The 21,613-nt window shown below is 39.2% G+C and overlaps 1 protein-coding gene across 10 annotated transcripts in view; it reads right to left on the bottom strand.

Moving 5' to 3' along the window:
• Nucleotides 1-21,613, bottom strand: part of MCCC1 (methylcrotonoyl-CoA carboxylase 1) — an 84,726-nt gene that overhangs the window by 30,878 nt on the left and 32,235 nt on the right. For all 10 annotated transcript variants that reach the window (XR_643879.4, XM_009201292.1, XM_009201286.2 and 7 more), the window contains 2 exons: nucleotides 10,288-10,399; nucleotides 5,461-5,542 (listed from right to left, as the gene is read on the bottom strand). Coding sequence is in view for 9 of the 10 variants with exons in the window: in XM_009201292.1 (XP_009199556.1) it covers nucleotides 5,461-5,542; nucleotides 10,288-10,399 (194 nt within the window). In the remaining variant the exon portion in view is untranslated. The remainder of the gene's footprint in view (nucleotides 1-5,460; nucleotides 5,543-10,287; nucleotides 10,400-21,613) is intronic.

Here is a 21,613-nt window from a genome sequence, read left to right as displayed (position 1 = left end):
AATCAATTTGAAGACTCTTGGCATCTGATCCGGCATCAAGGAGCTTAGAAGTTGCCACTCTGTCCTATCAAGTAAAAAGCTGAACAAGCTGAAAATCAACAATTTTTAAATTTGTCAGAGAAATCAGGCCACAGGGCAAGCTGCTTGTCCACAGAACCAGAGAGACAGACAACTAACAGGCAGATACAGAGATGCCATGAGGATAAGCCTGAGCTGTAATTGACAAATTCCTGGCAGCTCAGTGTGGACAACTCTGAGAGTTAAAAACTCCAAGGCGACCCAGTTACAGGAGGACCCCACACTTCTGTGAGTTTTACCTCTAGGAGCTCTGCCAGACCTTCACAGTGAATATCAGAAAAAAATCCTTCCATGCTTCCAGCATCAGAAGAAGGGAAATGCAACCAGTTTGAAATACACCAAAACATTCAAGGTTTGCCCTTGAGAAAAACTATTTTATCAGAGCCTAAACGATTGGGATTTTATCAGAGCCTAACCTCACTGAGGGAGGAGAAATACTCAACCCCAGCCTTTGCCAGACATCCTGTCCAATCTAAGGGGTGGAGGAGAACAAAACAAAAACATACCGGGAAGCGCTGGTGAAGTTCACACACCAGGGGCACAGGCTCAGCTAGACTGACATCCAATCATGGGACAGTAGAACACGCCCCCTCCAGCCTTATCACATTACAAAAGGCCTGTTTAGCAAAATTCTCTTTACCCAGTACACCAGGTCCATCTTTCAACAAAAAATTACAAGGCATACTAAAAGGCAAAAACACAGTTCGAAGAGACTGAAGAAGCATCAGGTATGGCAGGAATGTTAGAATTATCAGACACAGAAATTCTAAACTGTGATTAACAGGCTAAGGGCTTTAATGAAAACAGTAGACAACATGCAAGAACAGATGGACAATGTAAGCAGAGAAGTGAAAATTCTAAGAAAGAATAAAAAGGAAATGCTAGAATTGAAAAAAAAAAACAAAACAAAACCATAACCCTAATAGAAACGAAGCATGCTTTGTGGGGGGCTCATTAGCACATTGGGTATGGCAGGGGAAAGAACCTCTGAACTTGAGGATATGACAACAGAAATTTCCAATTCTGAAAAACAATGAGAAAAAAACCTTAAACAGAACAATACCTAGCACTGTAAGCCAACTACAAAAGGTATAACTACACAGAATGAGAATACCAGAAGGAGAAGAAAGGAAGGAACGGAAGTAATATTTGAAACAATAATAACATGTTACTGCATACTGTAGGCAACTGTAACACAGTGGTATTTGTATATCTAAATATATCTAAACCTAAAAAAAGTAATGCATTGTACTATGATGTTGCAGTGGCCACAATGTCACTAGATAGGAATTTTTCAGCTGCATTTCAATCTTATGGAACCACTGTTATATTGAACAAAATGGTGTTATGCAGCATATGACCATACTTGATATGCTAAAACAGGAGAGGAAATTGGATCATATAAGATGCTCAATTAAAACCATGAAAGGCAGAAAAGGTCTGAAAGATAAAAATAGGAAAAAGGGGAATAAACAGAAAACAATAAATATGGTAAATATTAATCAAAGTATATTAACAATCACTTTAAATGTTGAGGTCTGAATATACCAATTAAAGGACAGAGGTTGTTCGAGCAGATAAAAAAGCAACAGACAAATATATGTTATCTACAAGAAATCCACTTTAAATATAAAGACTTGTAGATTTAAAGTAAAAACAGAGAAAGATAGAATATGCTAACACCAAAGAGAGTGGGAGTAGCCATCTTAATTTTAGAGCAAATCTCAGAGCAGGAAAAGTTATCAGGGATGAGGGGCATTAAACAATGATAAAGGGGTAGACATAACAATTTTTAACATGCATGTACCTAACAACAGAGCATAAAATATATGTGGCAAAAAAGAATTGTAAGGAGAAATAGATTAATTTACTATTATAGTTAATTCACTATTATAGTTGGAGACTTTAACACCTATCTGTTATTAAATAAATATGGATGATCCAGCAGGCAGAAAATCAATAAGGACATAGTTGAACTCAACAGCACCATCAATCAACTGGATACAACTGTCATCTATAGACTATTTCATCCAACAACAGCAGAACACATTCTCAAACTAGAAAGGAATATTCACCAGGATAGACCACATTCTGTAACATAAACCACGTCTTAACAAATTTAAAAGAATAGAAATCATACAGTGTCTGCTCTCAGAACATAACAGAATTAAACTAGAAATCACTAACAGAAGGATATCCGGAAAATCCTAAGATATTTGGATATTAAACAACACACTTCTAAATGACACCTGAATCAATAAAGAAATCTCAAGAAAAAATTTAAAATATTTTGAATTAAATAAAAATACAACTTTCAAAATTTGAAGAATGTATCAAAAGCAGTGCATAGTGGGAAATTTATAGCATTGAATGTATATATTAGAAAAGAAGAAAATACCAAAATCGATAATCTAAGCTTATATTTTAATTAATGAGAACAGCAAATTAAATCCAAAGTAAGCAGAAGAAATAATAAAAGTTAAAGCAAAAATTAATGAAATTGAAAATGGAAAATCAATAGAAAAAAATCACCAAAACCCAAATTGGTTCCTTGAAAAGATCAATAAAATCAATAACCTTGGCTGCGGCGGGCAGATCACGAGGTCAAGAGATCAAGACCATCCTGGCCAAGATGGTGAAACCCCGTTTCTACTAAAAATACAAAAACTGAGCTGGGTGTGGTGGTGCGCGCCTGTAGTCCCAGCTACTCAGGAGGCTGAGGCAGGAGAATCACTTGAACCCAGTGGGTGGAGGTTGCAGTGAGCCAAGATCTCGCCACTGCACTCCAGCCTGGTGACAGAGTGAGACTCTGTTTCAAAAACAAAACAAAACAAAAACACAATAACCTTTAGCCAGGTTAACCAAAAAAAAAAAAGAAGAGAGAAAACACAAATTGCTAGTAATGGAACAAAAAGAGGGCTATCACTACAGATCCCATGGACATTAAAATGATAATAAAGAAATATGAATAATTCTATGCCCACAAATGTGATAACCTAGATGAAATGAACCGATTCCTTCAAAGACACAATCTGTCAAAACTCATACAAGAAAGAGAGATCCTAGGGCCAGGTGCAGCGGCTCATGTGTATAATCCCAACACTTTGGGAGGCCAAGGTGGGAGGAATGCTTGAGCTCAGGGGTTTGAGACCAGCCTTGGCAATACGGGGGGACCCTGTCTCTACTAAAAGTTTAAAAATTAGCTGAGTGTTGTGGCACATGCCTGTAGTTCCAGCTACTTGGGAGGCTGAGGTGGGAAGACTGCTCGAGTTCAGGAAGTGGAGGTTGCAATGAGGATAGGCCAGGCATGGTGGCTCATGCCTGTAATCCCAGCACTTTGGGAGGCTAAGGCAGGAGGATCTCTTGAGGCCAAGAGTCTAAGACCAGCCTGGGCAATATAATGAGACCCTGTCTCTATAAAGAGAAATAATCTGAATAGCTATGTTTATTAAAGAGATTGAATCAATAATTAATAACCTTTCAAAAGAGCACAAGGCCAGCCGAGTATAATATAACCTAGACAAGCTTGAATATGGTGATGAATTTTTATATACAACACCAAAGGCATGATCTACAAATAATTGATATGCTGGACTTCATTAAAACTTAAAACTTCTGCTCTGTGAAAAGGAAAGTCAGCCGGGTGTGGTGGCTCATGCCTGTAATCCCAGCACTTTGGGAGGCCAAGGTGGGCGAATCACCTGAGGTCAAGAGTTCAAGATCAGCCTGGCTAACGTGGTGAAACTCCGTCTCTACCTAAAATGCAAAAAAGTAGCTGGGTGTGTGATGGCGCATGCCCATAATCGCAGCTACTTGGGGGGCTGGGATAGGAGAATAGCTTGAACCTGGGAGATGGAGGTTGCAGTGAGCTGAGATCGCGCCACTACACTCCAGCCTGGGAGACAGAGTGAGACTCTCTCTCAAAAGAAAAAAAAAAAAAGAAAAAAAAGAAAGGGAAAGTCAAGAGAAGTGAAGACAAGCCTCAGACGGACAGGTTTGAAAAGGTACATCTGATAAATAACTGTTATTCAAAATATACAAAGAACTCTTAAAACTCAACAATAGGAAAACAAACTAACTGATTAAAAATGGGTGAAAGACCTGAACAGACACTTTATTAAAGAAGATATACAGATGGCAAGTATGCATATGAAAATATGTTCAATATTGTATGTCATTAGCGAAATGCAAATTAAAACAATGAGATACCAAATGACCCGAATCCAAAACACTGACATCACCAAAAGCTGTTGAGGATTTGGAGCAACAGGAAACCTCTTTTGTAGCTGGTAGGAATGCAAAATAGTACAGTCACTCTAGAAGAGAGTTTGTCAGTTTCTTCCAAAACTAAACATTCTCTCACCATATGACCCAGTAGCACGCTCCTTAGTATTCACCCAAATAAACTAAAAAATTATGTCCATACAAAAGCCTGTTTGTTTCCAGGGCGTTTATAGCAGCTTTATTCATAATTGCCAAAACTTGGAAGCAACCAACACGTCCTTCAGTAGCTGAATGGATAATAAACTCTGGGACATCGAGACAACAAAATATTATTCAGCATAAAAAAGAAATGAACTATCAAGCTGTGAAAAGACATGGAGGAAACTTAAATGCATATTATAAAGAAACCAATCTGAAAAGGCTAAATACTGTAGGATTCCAGCTATATGACATTCTTGAAAACGCAAAACTAGGGAGGCAGTAAAAACATGAATGGCTGCCGGGGTTTAGGGGGAATGGAGGGATGAATAGACAGAGCACAGAGGATATTTAGGGCACTGAAACTATTCTATACCATAGTACAATGGTGGATACATTTCATTACACATTTGTCAAAACTCACAGAATGTACACCACCAAGAGTGAGCCCTAATGTCAACTACGGACTTGGGTGATACTGATGTGTCACTGTAGGGTCACTGACTTTAACAAACGTTACCACTCTGGTACAGGGATGCTGATACTGCGGGAGCTTGTGTGTTGGGGAGTGTCGGTGGGGGACGGGGGTATATGGGAACTCTCTGTACTTTTTGCTCAATTTTGCTGTAGGCTTAAAACTGCTCTAAAAAATAAAGTTTATTAACTATTAAGAAGTAAAAAAAAATCAATCTAGTGATTTTAAAATAGAATACAAAATATCAAAACTCATATAATTAAGACAGGTACTGTTTAATGAAACGTTTGTTTCAAATATATATGTATGTAAAAATAAACATTTATGTGTACATACCAGGTCTCAATATCAAACATATTTCTTACTGTGAATATGGTCAAAACAGCTTGAAAGCGACTGATTTAAAACTTGTGTTTCTCTTGCCTTCTAAAACATAAATTAATCACTGTTAACGTCTCTTCCATTAGAAGCAAATCTTAACATACCTGCTCCAACATAATTTACAGCTTTAGCAGCTCTGACTGCAGCTTCTCCCAGCTTTTTTCTTACTTCAGGTTTAATACCAGGCTATGAAAAAGATATTTAAATAAATCTCCATTAGTAGCTTGCCTTACTAGAAATTCCATTAAAATTCAATTCAGTCAGGTGTCACGTAATGATGTTTCTCAGTCAACGACAGATCACACATACAACAGTTGTCCCATAAGATTATAATGGAGCTGAAAAATCCCTATCACCTAGTGACACTGTAGCTGCCATAACATCACAGCACAGTCATTAGTCATGTGTTTTGTGGTAAGGCTGGTGTAAACAAAACGACTTCACTGCCAGTATACAAAAGTATAGCACAATCGGCCGGCCACAGTGGCTCACGCCTATAATCCCAGCACTTCGGGAGGTTGAGGCAGGCAGATCATGAGGTCAGGAGATCCAGACCATCCTGGCTAACACGGTGAAACCCTGTCTCTACTAAAAATACAAAGAAAATTAGCCGAGTGTGGTGGCGGGCGCCTGTTGCCCCAGCTACTCGGGAGGCTGAGGCAGGAAAATGATGTGAACCCAGGAGGTGGAGCTTGCAATGAGCAGAGATCACGCCACTGCATTCTAGCCTGGGTGACAGAGCGAGATTCCGTCTCAAAAAAAAAAAAAAAAAGTATAGCACAATGATGCGCTGCATATAATACTTTATAATACAACTACTTTTTTTTTTTTAATTTACTATACTATACAATTCTAATAGTTACTTTAAAGTGTATCCCTTTTACTGAAAAAAAAAAGTCACCTGTAAAACAGCCTCAGGCAGGTCCTTCAGGAGGTATTTCAGAAGGCGGCATTGTTATCATAGAATATGACAGCTCCAAAGATGTTATTGACCCTGAAAACTTTTAGTGGGACAAGATGTGGAGAAAAGAGACATTGATGATCCTGACTCTGTTTAGGTCTAATGGGTGTGATTTTGTCTTCATTTTTAATAGAAAAGTTTAAAAAGTTAAAACAGGCCAGGTGTGGTGGCTCACCCCTGTAATCCCAACATTTTGGGAGGCCGAGATGGGTGAAGCACTTGAGCCCAGGAGACTGGTAACAGCCTGGCGAGAATCAAACCATAGAGCAACACGGTGAGCCCCCGTCTCTAAAAAATAAAAAAAAATTGGCCAGGCATGATAGCACACCCCTATAGTTTCAGTCACTCAGGAGGCTGAGGTGGGAGGATCACTTGAGCCCAAGACGTCAGGGGTCTAGTGAGCCATGTTTGTGCCACTGCACTCCATCCAGCCTGGGTGACACAGCAAGACCCTGTCTTGAAAAAATTTAATTTAATTTAATTTAAAAATTTTAAAATAGGGGCCGGGTGCGGTGGCTTACACCTGTAATCCCAGCACTTTGGGAGGCTGAGGTGGGTGGATCATGACGTCAAGAGTTCGAGACCAGCCTGGCCAACATAGTGAAACCCCCGTACCTACTAAAAATACAAAAATTAGCCAGGTGTGATGGCCAGTGCCAGTAGTCCCAGCTACTCTGGAGGCTGAGGCACGAGAATCACTTGAACTCAGGAGGCAGAGGCTGCACTGAGTCAAGACTGCACCACTGCACTCCAGCCTAGGCTACAGAGTGAGACTCTGTCTCAAAAAAAAAAAAAAAATTAAAAAAATTAAAAAACAGGAAAAAGGTTATAGAATAAGGCTATAAATAATTTTTTTTTTTTTGGAGATGGAGTCTCACTCTGTTGCCCAGGCTGGAGTGCAGTGGTGTGATCTTGGCTCATTGTAACCTCTGCCTCCTGGGTTTTTTAAAGCAATTCTGTCTCAGTCTCCTGAGTAGCTGGGATTACAGGTGCCTGCTACCACATCCAGATAATTCTTATATTTTTAGTAAAGACAGGGTTTCAGCATGTTGGCCAGGCTGGTCTCAAACTCCTGACCTCAAGTGACCCACCCGTCTCAGCCTCCTAGAGCCCTGGGATTACAGGTATGAGCCACCACACCTAGCCAAGAAAGAATATTTTTGTATGTCTGTATAATGTGTTTGTGTTTTAAGCTAAGTATTATGAAAAAAGAGTCAAAAAGTGAAAAAAAAATTTGAAAGTTTATAAAGTAAAAAAGTTACAGTAAGTTAAGGCTAATCTATTAAATATTTTTTATAAATTTAATTGAGTGTAAGTGTACAGTGTTTACCAAGTGTACAGTGATGTACTAGGTCTTCACATTCACTCACTGTCCCACCCAGAGCAACTGAAAATCTTGCAGGCTCAATTCATGGTAAGTATTCCATACAAGTGTATCATTTTAATAATCTTTTATACTGTATTTTTACTGTACCTTTTCTATGTTTATATATGTTTAGATACACAAATACTTACCACTGTGTTACAACTGCCTACAGTATTCAGTACAGTAACATGCTGTATAGGTTTGTAACCTAGGAGCAATGGGCTCTACTAGCAGCCTAGGTGTGTGGTAGGCTTTGCTATTTAGGTTTAAATACACTCTATGATGTTCACACGATTACAAAATAACCTAAGGACGCATTTCTCAGAATGTATTCCTATTGTTAAGCAATGCATGACTGTATTATATTTCTATGTATCAAATTCTGCATGAAAAAGGATAAAAAGTTGGCCGGGTGTGGTGGCTCACGCCTGTAATCCCAGCACTTTGGGAGGTCAAGGTGGGTTGATCATGAGGTTAGGAGTTCAAGATCAGCCTGGCCAAGATGGTGAAACCCTGTCTCTATTAAAAAATACAAAACAAAAATTAGCCGAGTGTGGTGGTGGGTGCCTGTAATCCCAGCTACTTGGGAGGCTGAGGCAGAGAACTGCTTAAACCCACGAGGCGGAGGATGCAGTGAGCCGAGGTAGCGCCACTGCACTCCAGCCTGGGTGACAGAGCAAAACTCCGTCTCAAAAAAAAAAAAAAAGAAGGATAAAAAGCTAATATTATATACTTCATCAAGAACTGTCCTATGCTAGTTTAACTATCAATATACCAAAGTTTAATGATTCTGCTACTAATTTCTATGCATTGCAGATATTACTCAGCATAATTACATATCTTTGTCCATTGTATCTACATGACAGCTTTTATAGCTATATGTCCACTTAAAATTATGTTTCAGGTTGAGCACAGTGGCTCGGGCCTGTAATCCAAGTGCTTGGGAGGCTGAGGTTAAAGGATCACTTGAAGCCAGAAGTTTGAGACCAGCATGGTCAACACAGTAAGATCCCATCTCTACAATAAATTAAAAAAAAATTAGCCAGGCATGGTGGCATGCGCTTGTAGTCCCAAGTACTCTGGAGGCTGAGGGGAGGACAGCTTGAGCCCAGGAGTTGGAGACTGCAATAAGCTATGATCACGCCACTGCACTCCAGCCTGGATGACAAAGCCAGACCTTGTCTCAAAAAAACAAAACAAAACTATATGTATCAATATGGTAACTTTCAACAGTCCTTATTTTGCTTCAGGATGATAAGCAATCTGAGTGATGTGCCTAATGATTACCTTAAAATAATGGGAAACCTTGAGATTCCAAGTTAATAAGAAAGGTACATAAAAAGAAATATATGTCAAGAAGTAAACAAAGTTTTTAACTTTTTAAAAACAGTGCTATACAGATATAAATTTAAGTAATCACCACTTGAAAATAAGGCTTTACTGCAATTTCTATTGACATTTAATATGTCAATATTCATGGCATAACATATTCTGGTATAATATAGAATGGTATAATATATTCTACAACAGAAGTTAATATATTCTGCAACATAAATTAAAATTTGAATATGGTATAAGAATAATGTACTGATTAACCAGAAACCTCTGATCCCTGACTTTTTGGAAATAAATATATATTTAAAAAAACATCTATATAACATTGAACAAGAATCCATGGCAGTAGCAATCTCCACAGAAATGTAAATCCAAAATTAGGTAGTCCTAGTTGCAGGCTTTGACCCAGGTAATCACCTCAACCAATCAGGGGTAAGGCTCAAAGAGATGTAAACAAATAATGTTAAGCGAGCAAGCACTGCCAAATGAGAGACCCTCTCATCTCTATAATATAACCAATAAGGCAGGAAAATCTCTCACATATTTTGGGAACATATGAAATGGTAATTTAAAAAGCCTTCTCCACAAAAAATACATTCAATTAACCAGACCATTCCATTGCAGTAATTAATTCTAGTTCATTACGATTTTCTGTATTTTTTTTTTTTTTTGAGACGGAGTTTTGCTCGTTGCCCAGGCTGGAGTGCAATGGCGTGATCTCGGCTCACCGCAACCTCCACCTCCCAGGTTCAAGCAATTCTCCTGCCTCAGCCTTCACGAGTAGCTGAGATTATAGGCACGCGCCACCAAACCTGGCTAATTTTGTATTTTCAGTAGAGATGGGGGTTTCTCCATGTGGGTCTAGCTGGTCTTGAACTCCCGACCTCAGGTGATCCACGCACCTTGGCCTCCCAAAGTGCTGGGAATACAGGCGTGAGCCACCGCACCCAGCCGTTCAGTACAATTTAAAATGTGCACTGAAACCTCACTATACAGCTTTTCACTGTAAATCAGATAGGTGAATCAGAGTAGATTTTCCCATATTTTATCCAGAAGGAACACGGCCCTGTTGTGTCTACCCCCAGAACATCAGTCTCCTCCTCATCCCCAATACCGCAGGAGGTCTTTTCATTACACTGCTATTAGGAAACAGCTGTCCAGCAGGAGTTTGAGGGGTGAGAGACACCAGATTCGCAGACTTCTGATGTGAAAATCAGAGTAAGATTCACATTATAGAGAAGCTTAGAAATTTCTTTCCAAGGTGCTTACCGCTGGGGCCTCCTCAATGATCTTCTGATGTCGTCTCTGCACACTACAGTCTCTTTCAAACAAGTACACAGCATTGCCATGGTGGTCACCAAACACCTGGACTTCTACATGCCTATATAAAAGCAAACACATGTTAATATATTTGTTAGGGGTGATAAATATCACATTCGTTAAGCTAAACTGTTAGGTACAACCACCAGGATTTCTCCACTTTTATTTTATTTAAGTAAGATCTGATATTTTGACCTCAAATTAGAGGTTATAGACTTAGAAAAAGAACCACAGGTCAAATGAGATGGCTTACGCCTGTAATCCCAGCACTTCAGTGCCAAGGCAGGCAGAATGCTCGAGCCCAGGAGTTCAAGATGAGCCTGGGCAACATGGTGAAACCCCAATCTCTACAAAAAAAAAACTAGCCAGGCATGGTAGCACATGCCTGCAGTCCCAGCTACCCAGGAGGCTGCGGTGGGAGGATCATCTGAGCCCAGAAGGTTGTGGCTGCAGTAAGCTGAGATTGTGCCACAGCACTCCAACGTAGGTGACAGAGTGAGAGACCCTGTCAAAACAAAGAAACTGTAATCTTGTAAAACTCAGTGAAAACATTACCATTTGCAGGATGAATATTAAAGAGAAAAAAATCTCACTACATAAAATGGCAAATAATAAAAGACATTTCTCCAACCTGAAGGAGAATGAATAAATGAATGAACAAATATTTTTAAAAGACAGAAAATAGAGACTAAAGTAGGGATACGTAACAAAAAGAACAAACTGTCAAAGAAAAGACTGATAAGTTTGACTACATTAATATTACAAATTATAGTCACTTCATATATTGTCAAAAGACCAATGAAAAATTTTTGTGACCTTTTGTTTTTAAGCAACTCTTACAGTTAAATTTTATGAAAATAGAAGACTGAAATTAAAATGGCTCATCCAGAAAAGTTAAATATATTAAATTAATATGGACCATTAGTATCTTAGAAACATACTAATAAAAAATCCTAATAAAACCCAAAAAAGGGCCGGGCACAGTGCCTCACACTTATAAATCCCAGCACTTTGGGAGGCCGAGGCAGGAGGACTGCTTGAACCCAGGAGTTCAAGACCAGCCTGGGCAACATAGTGAGACTGTTTCTTAAAAAAATTTTTTTTAAAATAAATTAGCCAGGCATGGTGGTACATGCTTGTAGTCCTAGCCACTCAGGAGGCTCAGGCGGGAGGATTCCTCAAGCCCAGGAATTCAAGGCGGCAGTGAGCTACGATTGTGCCACTGCATTCCAGCCTGGCTGATAAAGTCAGACCCCATCTCTAAGGAAAAAAAAAACAACAACCAACAAAGGTACTTACATGTTGATTATAAAATAGTAAAATTATGATAAATCATATTAAGAGTGAATGTACATAACCTTTGTGGAAATAAGGCTAATACGGTCTATTTGGTGAACATGAAAGCATTCTTCTCGGTACATTTGTGATACGGTCACACTGTAGTTCACTTCACCTATTCACTATCATAATACAGGGGTGATCAGCAAATATGTTTTCCTGTTGATTTTTTAAAATAAAAACTGTCAAACATAGAAGAGACAAAAAAAAAAAAAAAAGGCCAGAAAGTCGTATAAATGTATTGCTTCAGTACAATAGGTCATTTCTATTCTTGTTTACTTCATGAAGTATGTTATTTAACCACTTCAAAGAATTTCTCTTCTTGCTGGGCACGGTTGGTGCACACTTGTAATCCCAGCACTTTGAGAAGCCAAGGCAGGCAGATCACCTGAGGCCAGGAGTTCGAGACCAGCCGGGCAACATGGTGAAATCCCGTCTCTACTAAAAATACAAAAATTAGCCAGGTGTGGTAGTGCACACCTGTAATCCCAGCTAATCAGGAGGCTGAGGCATGAGAATCACTTGAACCTGGGAGGTGGAGGCTGCAGAGGGCCGAAATCGTGCCATTGCACTCCAGTCTGGGTGACAGAGTAAAACTCTGTCTCAAAAATAAAAAAAATTTATCTTCTTGATATATCAACTTTTCTGAATGTTCCCGTTTTGAATTTTCTAACCTGTCCAATACATTCTCTTAATAAAATTCTTGGAGCTGATTTTTTCGTTTTGGATTTCTTGCCCTGTTGACTTTTCCTCTTTATCCATAAGCTATATAATCACCAAATACATTGTTGCCATTATTTTGAACAAACTGTTATCTGTTAAATCCATTCAGAATAGGAAAATATTCCTATGTTAGAACAGGAAAATATTTTACTTCCACCTATTCCTTCTCTAATTCTTTTCTATTCTTTATGTAGCTCCAAGTTTCTGACCAAAAACATTTTATTTCACTCTAAAGAACATCTACTAATATGTCCTGCAAGGCAGGTCTACTGGTGACAAATTCTCTTAATTTCTGTTTGTCTAAGAAAGTCTTTATTGCTCCTTCATACTTGAAGCATAATTTCATTGGATACAGAAGACTAGCTTAGTTGTTTTTCTCTGAACACTTTATATGTCACTTCACTCTGTTCTTGCATGGTTTCTGGTAAGATTTCTTATCTTTATTCCTCTAGTATTGTCGTTCCTTGTGGTTTCTTTCAGTATTTTCTATTTGTCTTTCTTTTCCTGCATTTGAAGATGATGTGCATAGGTGTACATATCTTGGTATTTATTCTTCTTGGTGTCCTCGAAGCTTCCTGGTTCTGTAGTTTTGCATCTGTCACTAATTTTGGAAAATTCTTGGCCATTACTACTTTAAATATCTCTCCTGCTGCTAATTCTTGTGGTATTCAAATAACGTGTTACATCCTTTTAAATTGTCCCAGAGTTCTTGGACATTCTGTCCTTTTTACTTTCATTTTCGTTTCTCCTTGCATGTCCGTTTGGGAAAGTTCTATTTATCTATGTTCAGGATCACTGATTCTTTTTGTAGCTGTGTCTAATCCACTGATGAGCCCAACAAAGGCATTCTTCATTTCTATTACAGTGTTTTTTATTTCTAGCATTTTCTTTTGATTCATTTTCAGTGTTCCCATCTCTCTGCCTGCATTATGCATCTGTTCTTGCAGGTTGTCTATTTGTTCTATTACAGCTTTTAATATATTAATCAGTTACTTTAAATTCCTTATCTGATAATTCCTAAATTTGTATCATATCCGTCTAGTACTGCTTACTTTGTTTTAGTCCGTTTTTTTCCCTTGCTTTTTAGCATGCTTTGTAATTGCTAAAAGTAGAACATGATGTATCAGGTAATAGGATCTGAGGTAAACAGTCTTTTAAAGTGAGGCCTTAGGGTAATCTGGCTAGAAAGGAGGCTGTGTTTAATGTCTGCAGTAGTTGTAGATGCCAGATGTTTCCGTTTCCTCTAGTGTCCTTGTTGTGTTTTGTTTTTAATACCAGTGCCTCTGGTTTCCCTAAGAACTCCTTATTACATAGTTACAGCTCCTCCATTTGTAATCCATTGTTACTATATGGGAGTCTTGAAGACATGTGTCTTAGTCTTTTTATGCTGCTATAACAGAATACCTTAAATTGTGTAACTTATAAACAACAGAAAATTATTTCTTACAGTTTTCAGGCTGAGAAATCCAAGATCAAGGTACTGGCAGATTCAGTGTCTGGTGAGGGTCCGTTCCTCACAGATGGCATCATGTTGCTGTGTCCTCACATGGAGGAAGAGGGAAGGGGCAAATAGGTTCCTCAAGCTCTTTTATTGGGGGAACTAATTCCATTCATCAGGGCAGAACACTCAGGACCTAACACCCACCAAAGGCCCCACCTCTTAATACATTAGGGATGGGGGTTAGGTTTCAACATGTAAATTTTGGAGGGATACAAACATTTAGACCATTGCAACCTGGTAGTGGGGTGTGGGGCAGGGAAAGCACTCTATAAACTTATGATTAAATCTCAAGTCTTTTAGTGGTTCTGTGTTTGTGCTGTGAAGTGTTTCTAAGTTTTTTTTTTCCCTCCCCTTAGGTGAAATGGGAAGGCTAAAGGGGGTTGTGGTTGGCTAACTACCTTCCCCCTGAACAAAAAAGGCTCTGGCAACATCTCCCTTGGAGTTACAATTTCTTTTGTTATGGAGAATAGAATGCTCTAGATCTCTTTCAGATTGGTTACTTTTCCCTTCTCAATGCTGTAAAACATGAAGGATTTTTTTTCTTCTTGGATTTTTACTGTGGGAAGCTGATGAGGTTCTTGGAGGCAAACCCCATGAAAGTAAGAGGTTCCTCTAAGACTGGGTCCCAAGGAGTTTCTCCCTTGCACACTGGCCCACACTTAGCCTCAGCCATTTTTCAAAATTCCCACGTAAGTGTTAGGGCTCCAGCAGCTTCTGCTCCAGGTAAACTGATCTGGCTGTGACTCACTGTACTTGCATGCTTGTCCAGATTTTAGAGTGAAGGCTTGTCCCATGGCCTCAATTCTCTGATGGTTCTAAAGCCACAGACTTTCATTTTGGTTAGCCTTTTTCTTGCTTTTTGGAGGTGACTGATGACTTTCAAGCTCTTTACATGTTAGAGCTGAAATGTTTGTTTTTCTAATTCCAATTGTAAAATTCTACCATGATATGGTTTGGCTGTGTCCCCACGCAAATCTCATCTTGAATTGTAGCTCCCCATAATCCCCATGTGTGGTGAGTGGGACCTGGTGGGAGGTAACTGAATCATGGGGGTAGGTTTTTCCCATGTTGTTCTCGTGATAGTAAGTCTCACGAGATCTGATGGTTTTATAAAGGGTAGTTTCCCTGCACAGGCTCTCTTGCTTGCTGTCATGTAAGACATGCCTTTGCTCCTCCTTTGCCTCCTGCCATGATTGTGAGGCCTCCCCAGCCATATGGAACTGTGAGTCCATTAAACGTCTTTCCTTTAATAAATTACCCAGTCACAGGTATGTCTTTATTAACAGCATGAGAACAGACTAACACATACCACTTCTGACTCTCCCTCATCTTTTAGCTGCTCCAGGTAAGAGGAAACACTACAGTAGGGATTCCAGGTTATGAAGGGAATGTGTGGGGGCCACATCAAGAGCACAGAGCAATTCTTGCCTGAGTTTTGTTTTATTTTGTTTTGAGATAGAGTCTCACTCTGCTACCCAGGCTGGAGTGTAATGGTGCAATCTCGGCTCACTGCAACCTCTACCTTCCAGGTTCAAGCGATTCTCCTGCCTCAGCCTCCCGAGTAGCTGGGACTACAAGCGCATGCCGCCATGCCTGGCTAATTTTTTGTATTTCAGTAGAGACGGGGTTTCACCGTGTTGCCCAGGCTGGTCTCGAACTCCTGAGCTCAGGCAATCCACCCTCCTTGAACTCCCAAAGTGCTGGGATTACAGGCATAAGCCATCATGGTCAGCCTTGTCTGAGGTCTTAGAAGTTGGAAACACTTTTCCTTTGGCTGCTTATAAGGGAAGTTCAATGAAGATCTGTGTTCTGTTAAGATTTCTGTAGTTATTAAATCAGTCTTATTTATCTTTTTCTGATTGACCCTTTTCTGTGCAGCTTTATCTAACTTAGAGTTTCTGGAGCACAGCGTCTAGAAGTGTCTGAGAACCAGGCGGTGCATCAAATCCCAGCTGCCCTAATTCAGCCACTGCCAGAGTATGGCCAAAGAGACAGACAGATGCAGCTGAGTCCTATCATGAGCGCCTTGATATTTTCTGAGAGTCTTAACATTTTCATTTTCATATTTATTTTATTTATTTATTTATTTTTAAGGCGCAGTCTTGCTCTGTCGCCCAGGCTGTAGTGCAGTGGTGTGATCTTGGCTCACTGAAAGCTCCGCCTCCTGAGTTCATGCCATTCTCCTGCCTCAGCCTCCCGAGTATCTGGGACTACACGCACCCAACACCACACCTCGCTAATTTTTTGTATTTTTAGTAGAGACGGGGTTTCACTGTGTTAGCCAAGATGGTCTTGATCTCCTGACCTCGTGATCCACCCACCTCGGCCTCCTGAAGTGCTGTGATTACAGGCGTAAGCCACCGTGCCTGGCCCCTATTTACATTTTTAATCCATCTAGAATATGTATTATATATGAACTGAGGAAGAAATCTGATTTCTGTTTTTTCTTCCCAAATAGTATACTTTAAAGGTGGTTTCTTATCCCAGTCTTTAAGATGTATTAAACAGTTTTGATAAGATTTGTGAAATATCTTGATATCGACTCTTCTCCGTTATCAGCACCATTTTGACAATCTTCTGGCACTGCATTAGTTCAACAGGTAATTATTTAGCAGGACATAAAGGACACACGGTATGATTATCAGGATATTTAAATGTTATTACTAGAGGCTATTCTCTCTATGGAGTAGCCATTCTTTATTCCTTTACTTTCTTAATAAACTTGTTTTCACTTTACTGTATGAACTCACCCTGAATTCCTTCTTGTGTGAGAGCCAAGAATCCTCTCTTGGGGTCTGGATCAGGACCTCTGTCAGGTAACATCTTTCTGGTGACCACAGAAGGAACAATACTAAGGAAATCCTGACCCAAAGGCTAACTTTGGGTAAGTACTGGGGTCTGGTAACGTCTTTCTGATGAACCATGGAAGGGATGATACAGAGGAGACCCTCCAACCCAAAGACTGCAGCACTGATTGGCCAACTGTGGGTAAGTGGGGTGCATATACCTGGGTAAAGAATGGGATTGGGTTACAGGCCCAACTTAGTGGAGTTAAAGTCTCTCCTAAGACAGAGTGGGTTAAAGGCCCCTCTCAATAAAAGGCAAGGATGCTTGACTGAACTTGGGTTTGAAGCCCAACTTAGGAAGGTTAGATTCCTTCCTAAGATTTAGGGGGTTAGAGGCCCAACTTAGGAAGGTTAGATTCCTTCCTAAGATTTAGGGGGTTAGAGGCCCAACTTAGGAAGGTTAGATTCCTTCCTAAGATTTAGAGGGTTAGAGGCTCCTCTCAGTAAAATTTCTCTTGGCTAAGAATGGGTTTGGCACTACGGATGTTAACTGCTATTCTGTTTGAATTAATCTGCCTTGCACTCTTTGCTGATGGTGGTAGGTGACAGGATTAGGCATGTACAGGATGGTGGGATATGGGGAGCTTTTACCTCCCCAAAAGGAGAAACTTGAGAGCTGAAGGAACTGCTAGAAAAGATCCCTTCTTAACTGACAAATGGCCACCTGAACTTTTGATTTAGTGTCAGTTGCAATGGGTGGGTCTTTCTCTGGCCTCTCTGAGCACCTTGCCTTCCCCGTCCTGCCACAAAGCAATGCTTTTCTTCCTTCCCTTCCCTTTCTCTTTCTGTGCAAACTGATTGAATGAATGGCAAAAATCACTGTTTATCTCCTCTGTAAAGTTTTGATTAATAAAAAAAGGATTTGTGAGGCTAGTCTTAAGCTGTAGTGAATCTGGTGTGCTTTGTGTGTCTTTCTGTATTGTTCTGTCATAGAGATGGGTACCTTAGGATAAAACACAGGCTTAGAACCCCATAAGCCCACTGTTTAAGATGGCCCAGCAAACTAGTCAGTTATAAACTTTGCTGCAGGTCCCTGGGAAAAAAACTGGATGAGGTTTCCCTCTTGTCTTCTATGTCCTTGGGACATGTAACCATGTAACCATGTGGCCTAGCTTTGTCTTTTCACAATGGTGGTCCGGGTTCAGGGTTCAATTCCTGGCTTAGGGAATGAGTCCTTTTTTTCTGTTTGTCTGTGTATTTATATGTGTTGTGTGTGTAATATGAAAGAGCTTTGATTAACTGGTTTAAAAATAAGTGCTTATATCAATTATTTTGTCCAAAAAGCAAAAAGTATAATGTCTTTTAGTTTACGTGATTTAAGTAATTTTTGAGAAATTGAAACAATTCTACACGTAAGGTGTGTATAGAAAGTGAAATGCGTTTTTGGTAAAAGATTATAAGAAGGCATAGGAATGTGGATTTTTTTTGTCTAGATTAAAAAGTTAAAGGATGGTTTTAAGTTAGATAAGATAAAGCTTAAGGTTTAAGCAAGTTGTGGAAGGTTTGTAAAAAATTAATCTTTGTAAAAGAAATTGTGTGTGTGAACATATTGTCTAAAGTTAAAGGGGTATTCAGGTTTTCTGTAAATTGAACATTGGAATAAAAGCACAACAGGTTTTTCTTAGAGCACTAATCTGCTCTTTAACAAAAATTTGTAAAGGATTATAAAAGGTTTATGAGAACCTCACTTTATGGTCAAACATTAAAATTGGGTAGGTATGTCTATAAGGTTTTATTGAAAATTGGGTTTAACATTAACAGTACAGTTATGTAAAGGTGAAATATGGCATAAAAGTCATAGAGGAAGCAGTGTCAAATGTGAAACAGTGTTTAGCTTTCCTCGGGCTATATTTGTATAAATATGTTATTAGTATGTGTTCCAAAATAATGGGAAACTCCTATAATTCTGATATGACTTAGTGCACCTTATCAGTATAATTATAATTGTTACACAAAACCATTGTATGCAACAGAGGTAACCAAATTTCTTTGTCAATTGTGTTTTTAACTGTGGCTGTCCTAAAACTTTTTGTCATCCATAGACAATTATTTTGTTTTGATCCTCTTCAAAAGGAGATTATTATTATTATTATTATTATTATTTTGAGACTGAGTCTCACTCTGTTGCCCAAGCTGGAATGCAGTGGTACAATCTCAGTTCACTGCAACCTCTGCCTCCCAGGTTCAAGCAATTCTCGTGCCTCAGCCTCCCAAGTAGCTGGGATTACAGGAGCGTGCCACCATGCCTGGTTAATTTTTGTGTTTTTATTAGAGACAGTGTTTCACCATGTTGGTCAGGCTCCTGACCTCAAGTGATCCACTTGCCTCAGTCTCCCAAAGTGCGGGATTTACAGGCATGAGCCACCAAGCCCCAAAAGGTGATTTATAATCAACTATACAACTCTAATAGGTGTTCTTGAATGCAGGTTTCATTTAACTTTGGAGATTGTGACATTAGAAAAGGGAAAGAGAAACTTTCAGGACTGTCATGGAAAGTTGACATGTTCATGTATATCAAGCAAAACAGAAGTTAACCGTATGGACTAAACTAATAGAAGTCTGAAGTAACCTTTTTTGACTTGTTGCTTAAAACATTGCTGATCCTGTTTTGTTCTTCAGAGTCAAGGAAACTTTTAAGTTATTCACAGCTTTTTAAACAATTAAGTAATGTACATACTCATAAACAAAATTTGGAGCATATTTGTTCCTCTCTGATTTCTCCAGAATTTGGAAATTACTTATGAGTATCTTAACTTATGGCAATATAGTTATTTGCATAAATGCAGTAAGAATCTGCTTTCCTTTGCAACGGGGCACAATTGGAGAAACTACTGGTTATTTTGCCCAGGCTTTGACTGGAATGGCATGCTTTCCTTTAAGGAATCAAACTTGACTTGTAAAGCTAATAAAAGCCCCTGGGGAAAACTGGCCTCGTACCTTGTCTACACAGTCTCTATACAGGGTTCCTAACCTGTAGTAAGTAAAGAATGTCACTTTCTGACAGACTCAGGAGCCCCAAGTTATCAGGAGACCTCAAGAGGAGAGAAATTTACCCAATTCATAGGTATTTGAGGGTATAAATCCATGGCTGGGCTTGGCTTAAAAAAAAAAAAGGTCTTCTCTGAGATTTCTTATGGAAGAGTTCTATCAAAACTAATTTTAAAAGCCTATATGGCAATCAATTATTCTTGCTGCACTTTGTACAAATAATCAGGCCATGTATAATAAAGCAAATCAGCCTTACCATGATTTGTCTTTAGTAAAAATGGGAAACTGGAGAGAGAAAAATTGTGTTTCAAGAACTATGGTACATTTGTTATTGAATTCTGGTTTCATCAGTTGTTTTTGAGATTTCCTGCAATTTAGACTAACCCTGCTTATTCCTGTGGATCAACCAGTGATCTCTGGATGCTACTGAGAAGAAACAGGAGGGATTGGTAAAGCAAAAATCTGGATCAATACTCTAATCCTGGGCATGTATTGGAATCACCTAGCAACCCCATATCAGCTTGGTTCCAATAGTTGCCCAGTTCGTGGAAAGTCTTCTAATTTAGTTAACTTGGGATAATCTTGCTTATTTTGCTTTACTGTTGTGGAATATATTACTGTTGTACTCTTTGTGTAGAAATGCAGGATAAGCTTACCAAATGTTTTTTTAAAAAACACGCATTAATCTTCCAGACATCACCTTTTGTTGGAACTCAAGAGTTATGAGTGGCTCTTGACATACCGATGCTTTCTAACTAAGCTCCTCTCTATCCTGAACACAAGAGATCCTAATAGTTAGGCAGGAATATCATCGCCCCATTGAGCCTGAAGAAGTTACAGAAGATGGATCTTTGTCCCTCTGCAACCCTTAGGATTAAGCGTTCTCTTACAAAAGGGAATGGGGAAATGTCAGAGGCATTTGAACTGGAGCAACTCCCATCTTGAATAGGAGCTGGGTAAAATAAGGCTAAGACCTGCTGGGCTGCATTCCCAGTGGCAAGTTAAGGCATTTTTAATCACAGAAAGAGATAGAAGGTCAGCAAAAGATACAGGTCATATGGACCTTGCAGATAAAACAGGTTGCAGTAAAGAAGTTGGTTAAATCCCACTAAAACCAAGATGGTAACGACAGTGACCTCTGGTCGTCTTCACTGCTACACTCCCACCAGCGCCATGACAGTTTACAAATGCCATGGCAACGTCAGGAAGGTACCCTATATGGTCTAAAAAGGGGAGGCATGAATACTCCACCCCTTGTTTCGCATATCATCAAGAAATAACCATAAAAATGGGCAACCAGCAGCCCTTGGGGCTCCTCTGTCTATGGAGTAGCCATTCTTTATTCCTTTACTTTCTTAATAAACTTGCTTTTAATTAAAAAAAAATTATTAATAGAAATACAGAATAGAAATAGAGTCACACAATGTGCCACACAATGACATTCAGTCAATGCCAGACTGCATATATAATGGTGATTTCATAAGATTATGATGGAGCTGAAAAATTCCTATCATTTAGTGACATAATAGCACAATACATTACCTTTCCTATGTTTTGAGATGTTTAGATACATAAATACTTACCACTGTGTTACAAATGCCTACAGTATTCAATACAGAAACCTGTTGTACAGGCTTGTAGCTCAGGAGCAACAGGCTATACCACAGCTTAGGTGTGTATTTGGCTATACTATCTCAGTTTGTGTAAGTACACTCTATGATGTGTGCACAACAATGAAATTGTCTAACAATGCATTTCTCAGAATGTATCTTGTCATTAAGCAACATGACTGTATATAGAAATATTAATAATAATTAGGAGAATACAATTATGGGCTGTTTTCCATCTTCTGCCTTTTCCAAAAGTTTGTAATGTATTC

This window comes from Papio anubis, chromosome 2, assembly GCF_008728515.1.
Source record: "Papio anubis isolate 15944 chromosome 2, Panubis1.0, whole genome shotgun sequence".
Taxonomy (NCBI): Eukaryota; Metazoa; Chordata; class Mammalia; order Primates; family Cercopithecidae; genus Papio; species Papio anubis.
The sequence above is the reverse complement of the archived record's forward strand: the minus strand, read 5'-3'. Positions and strand labels throughout refer to the sequence as shown.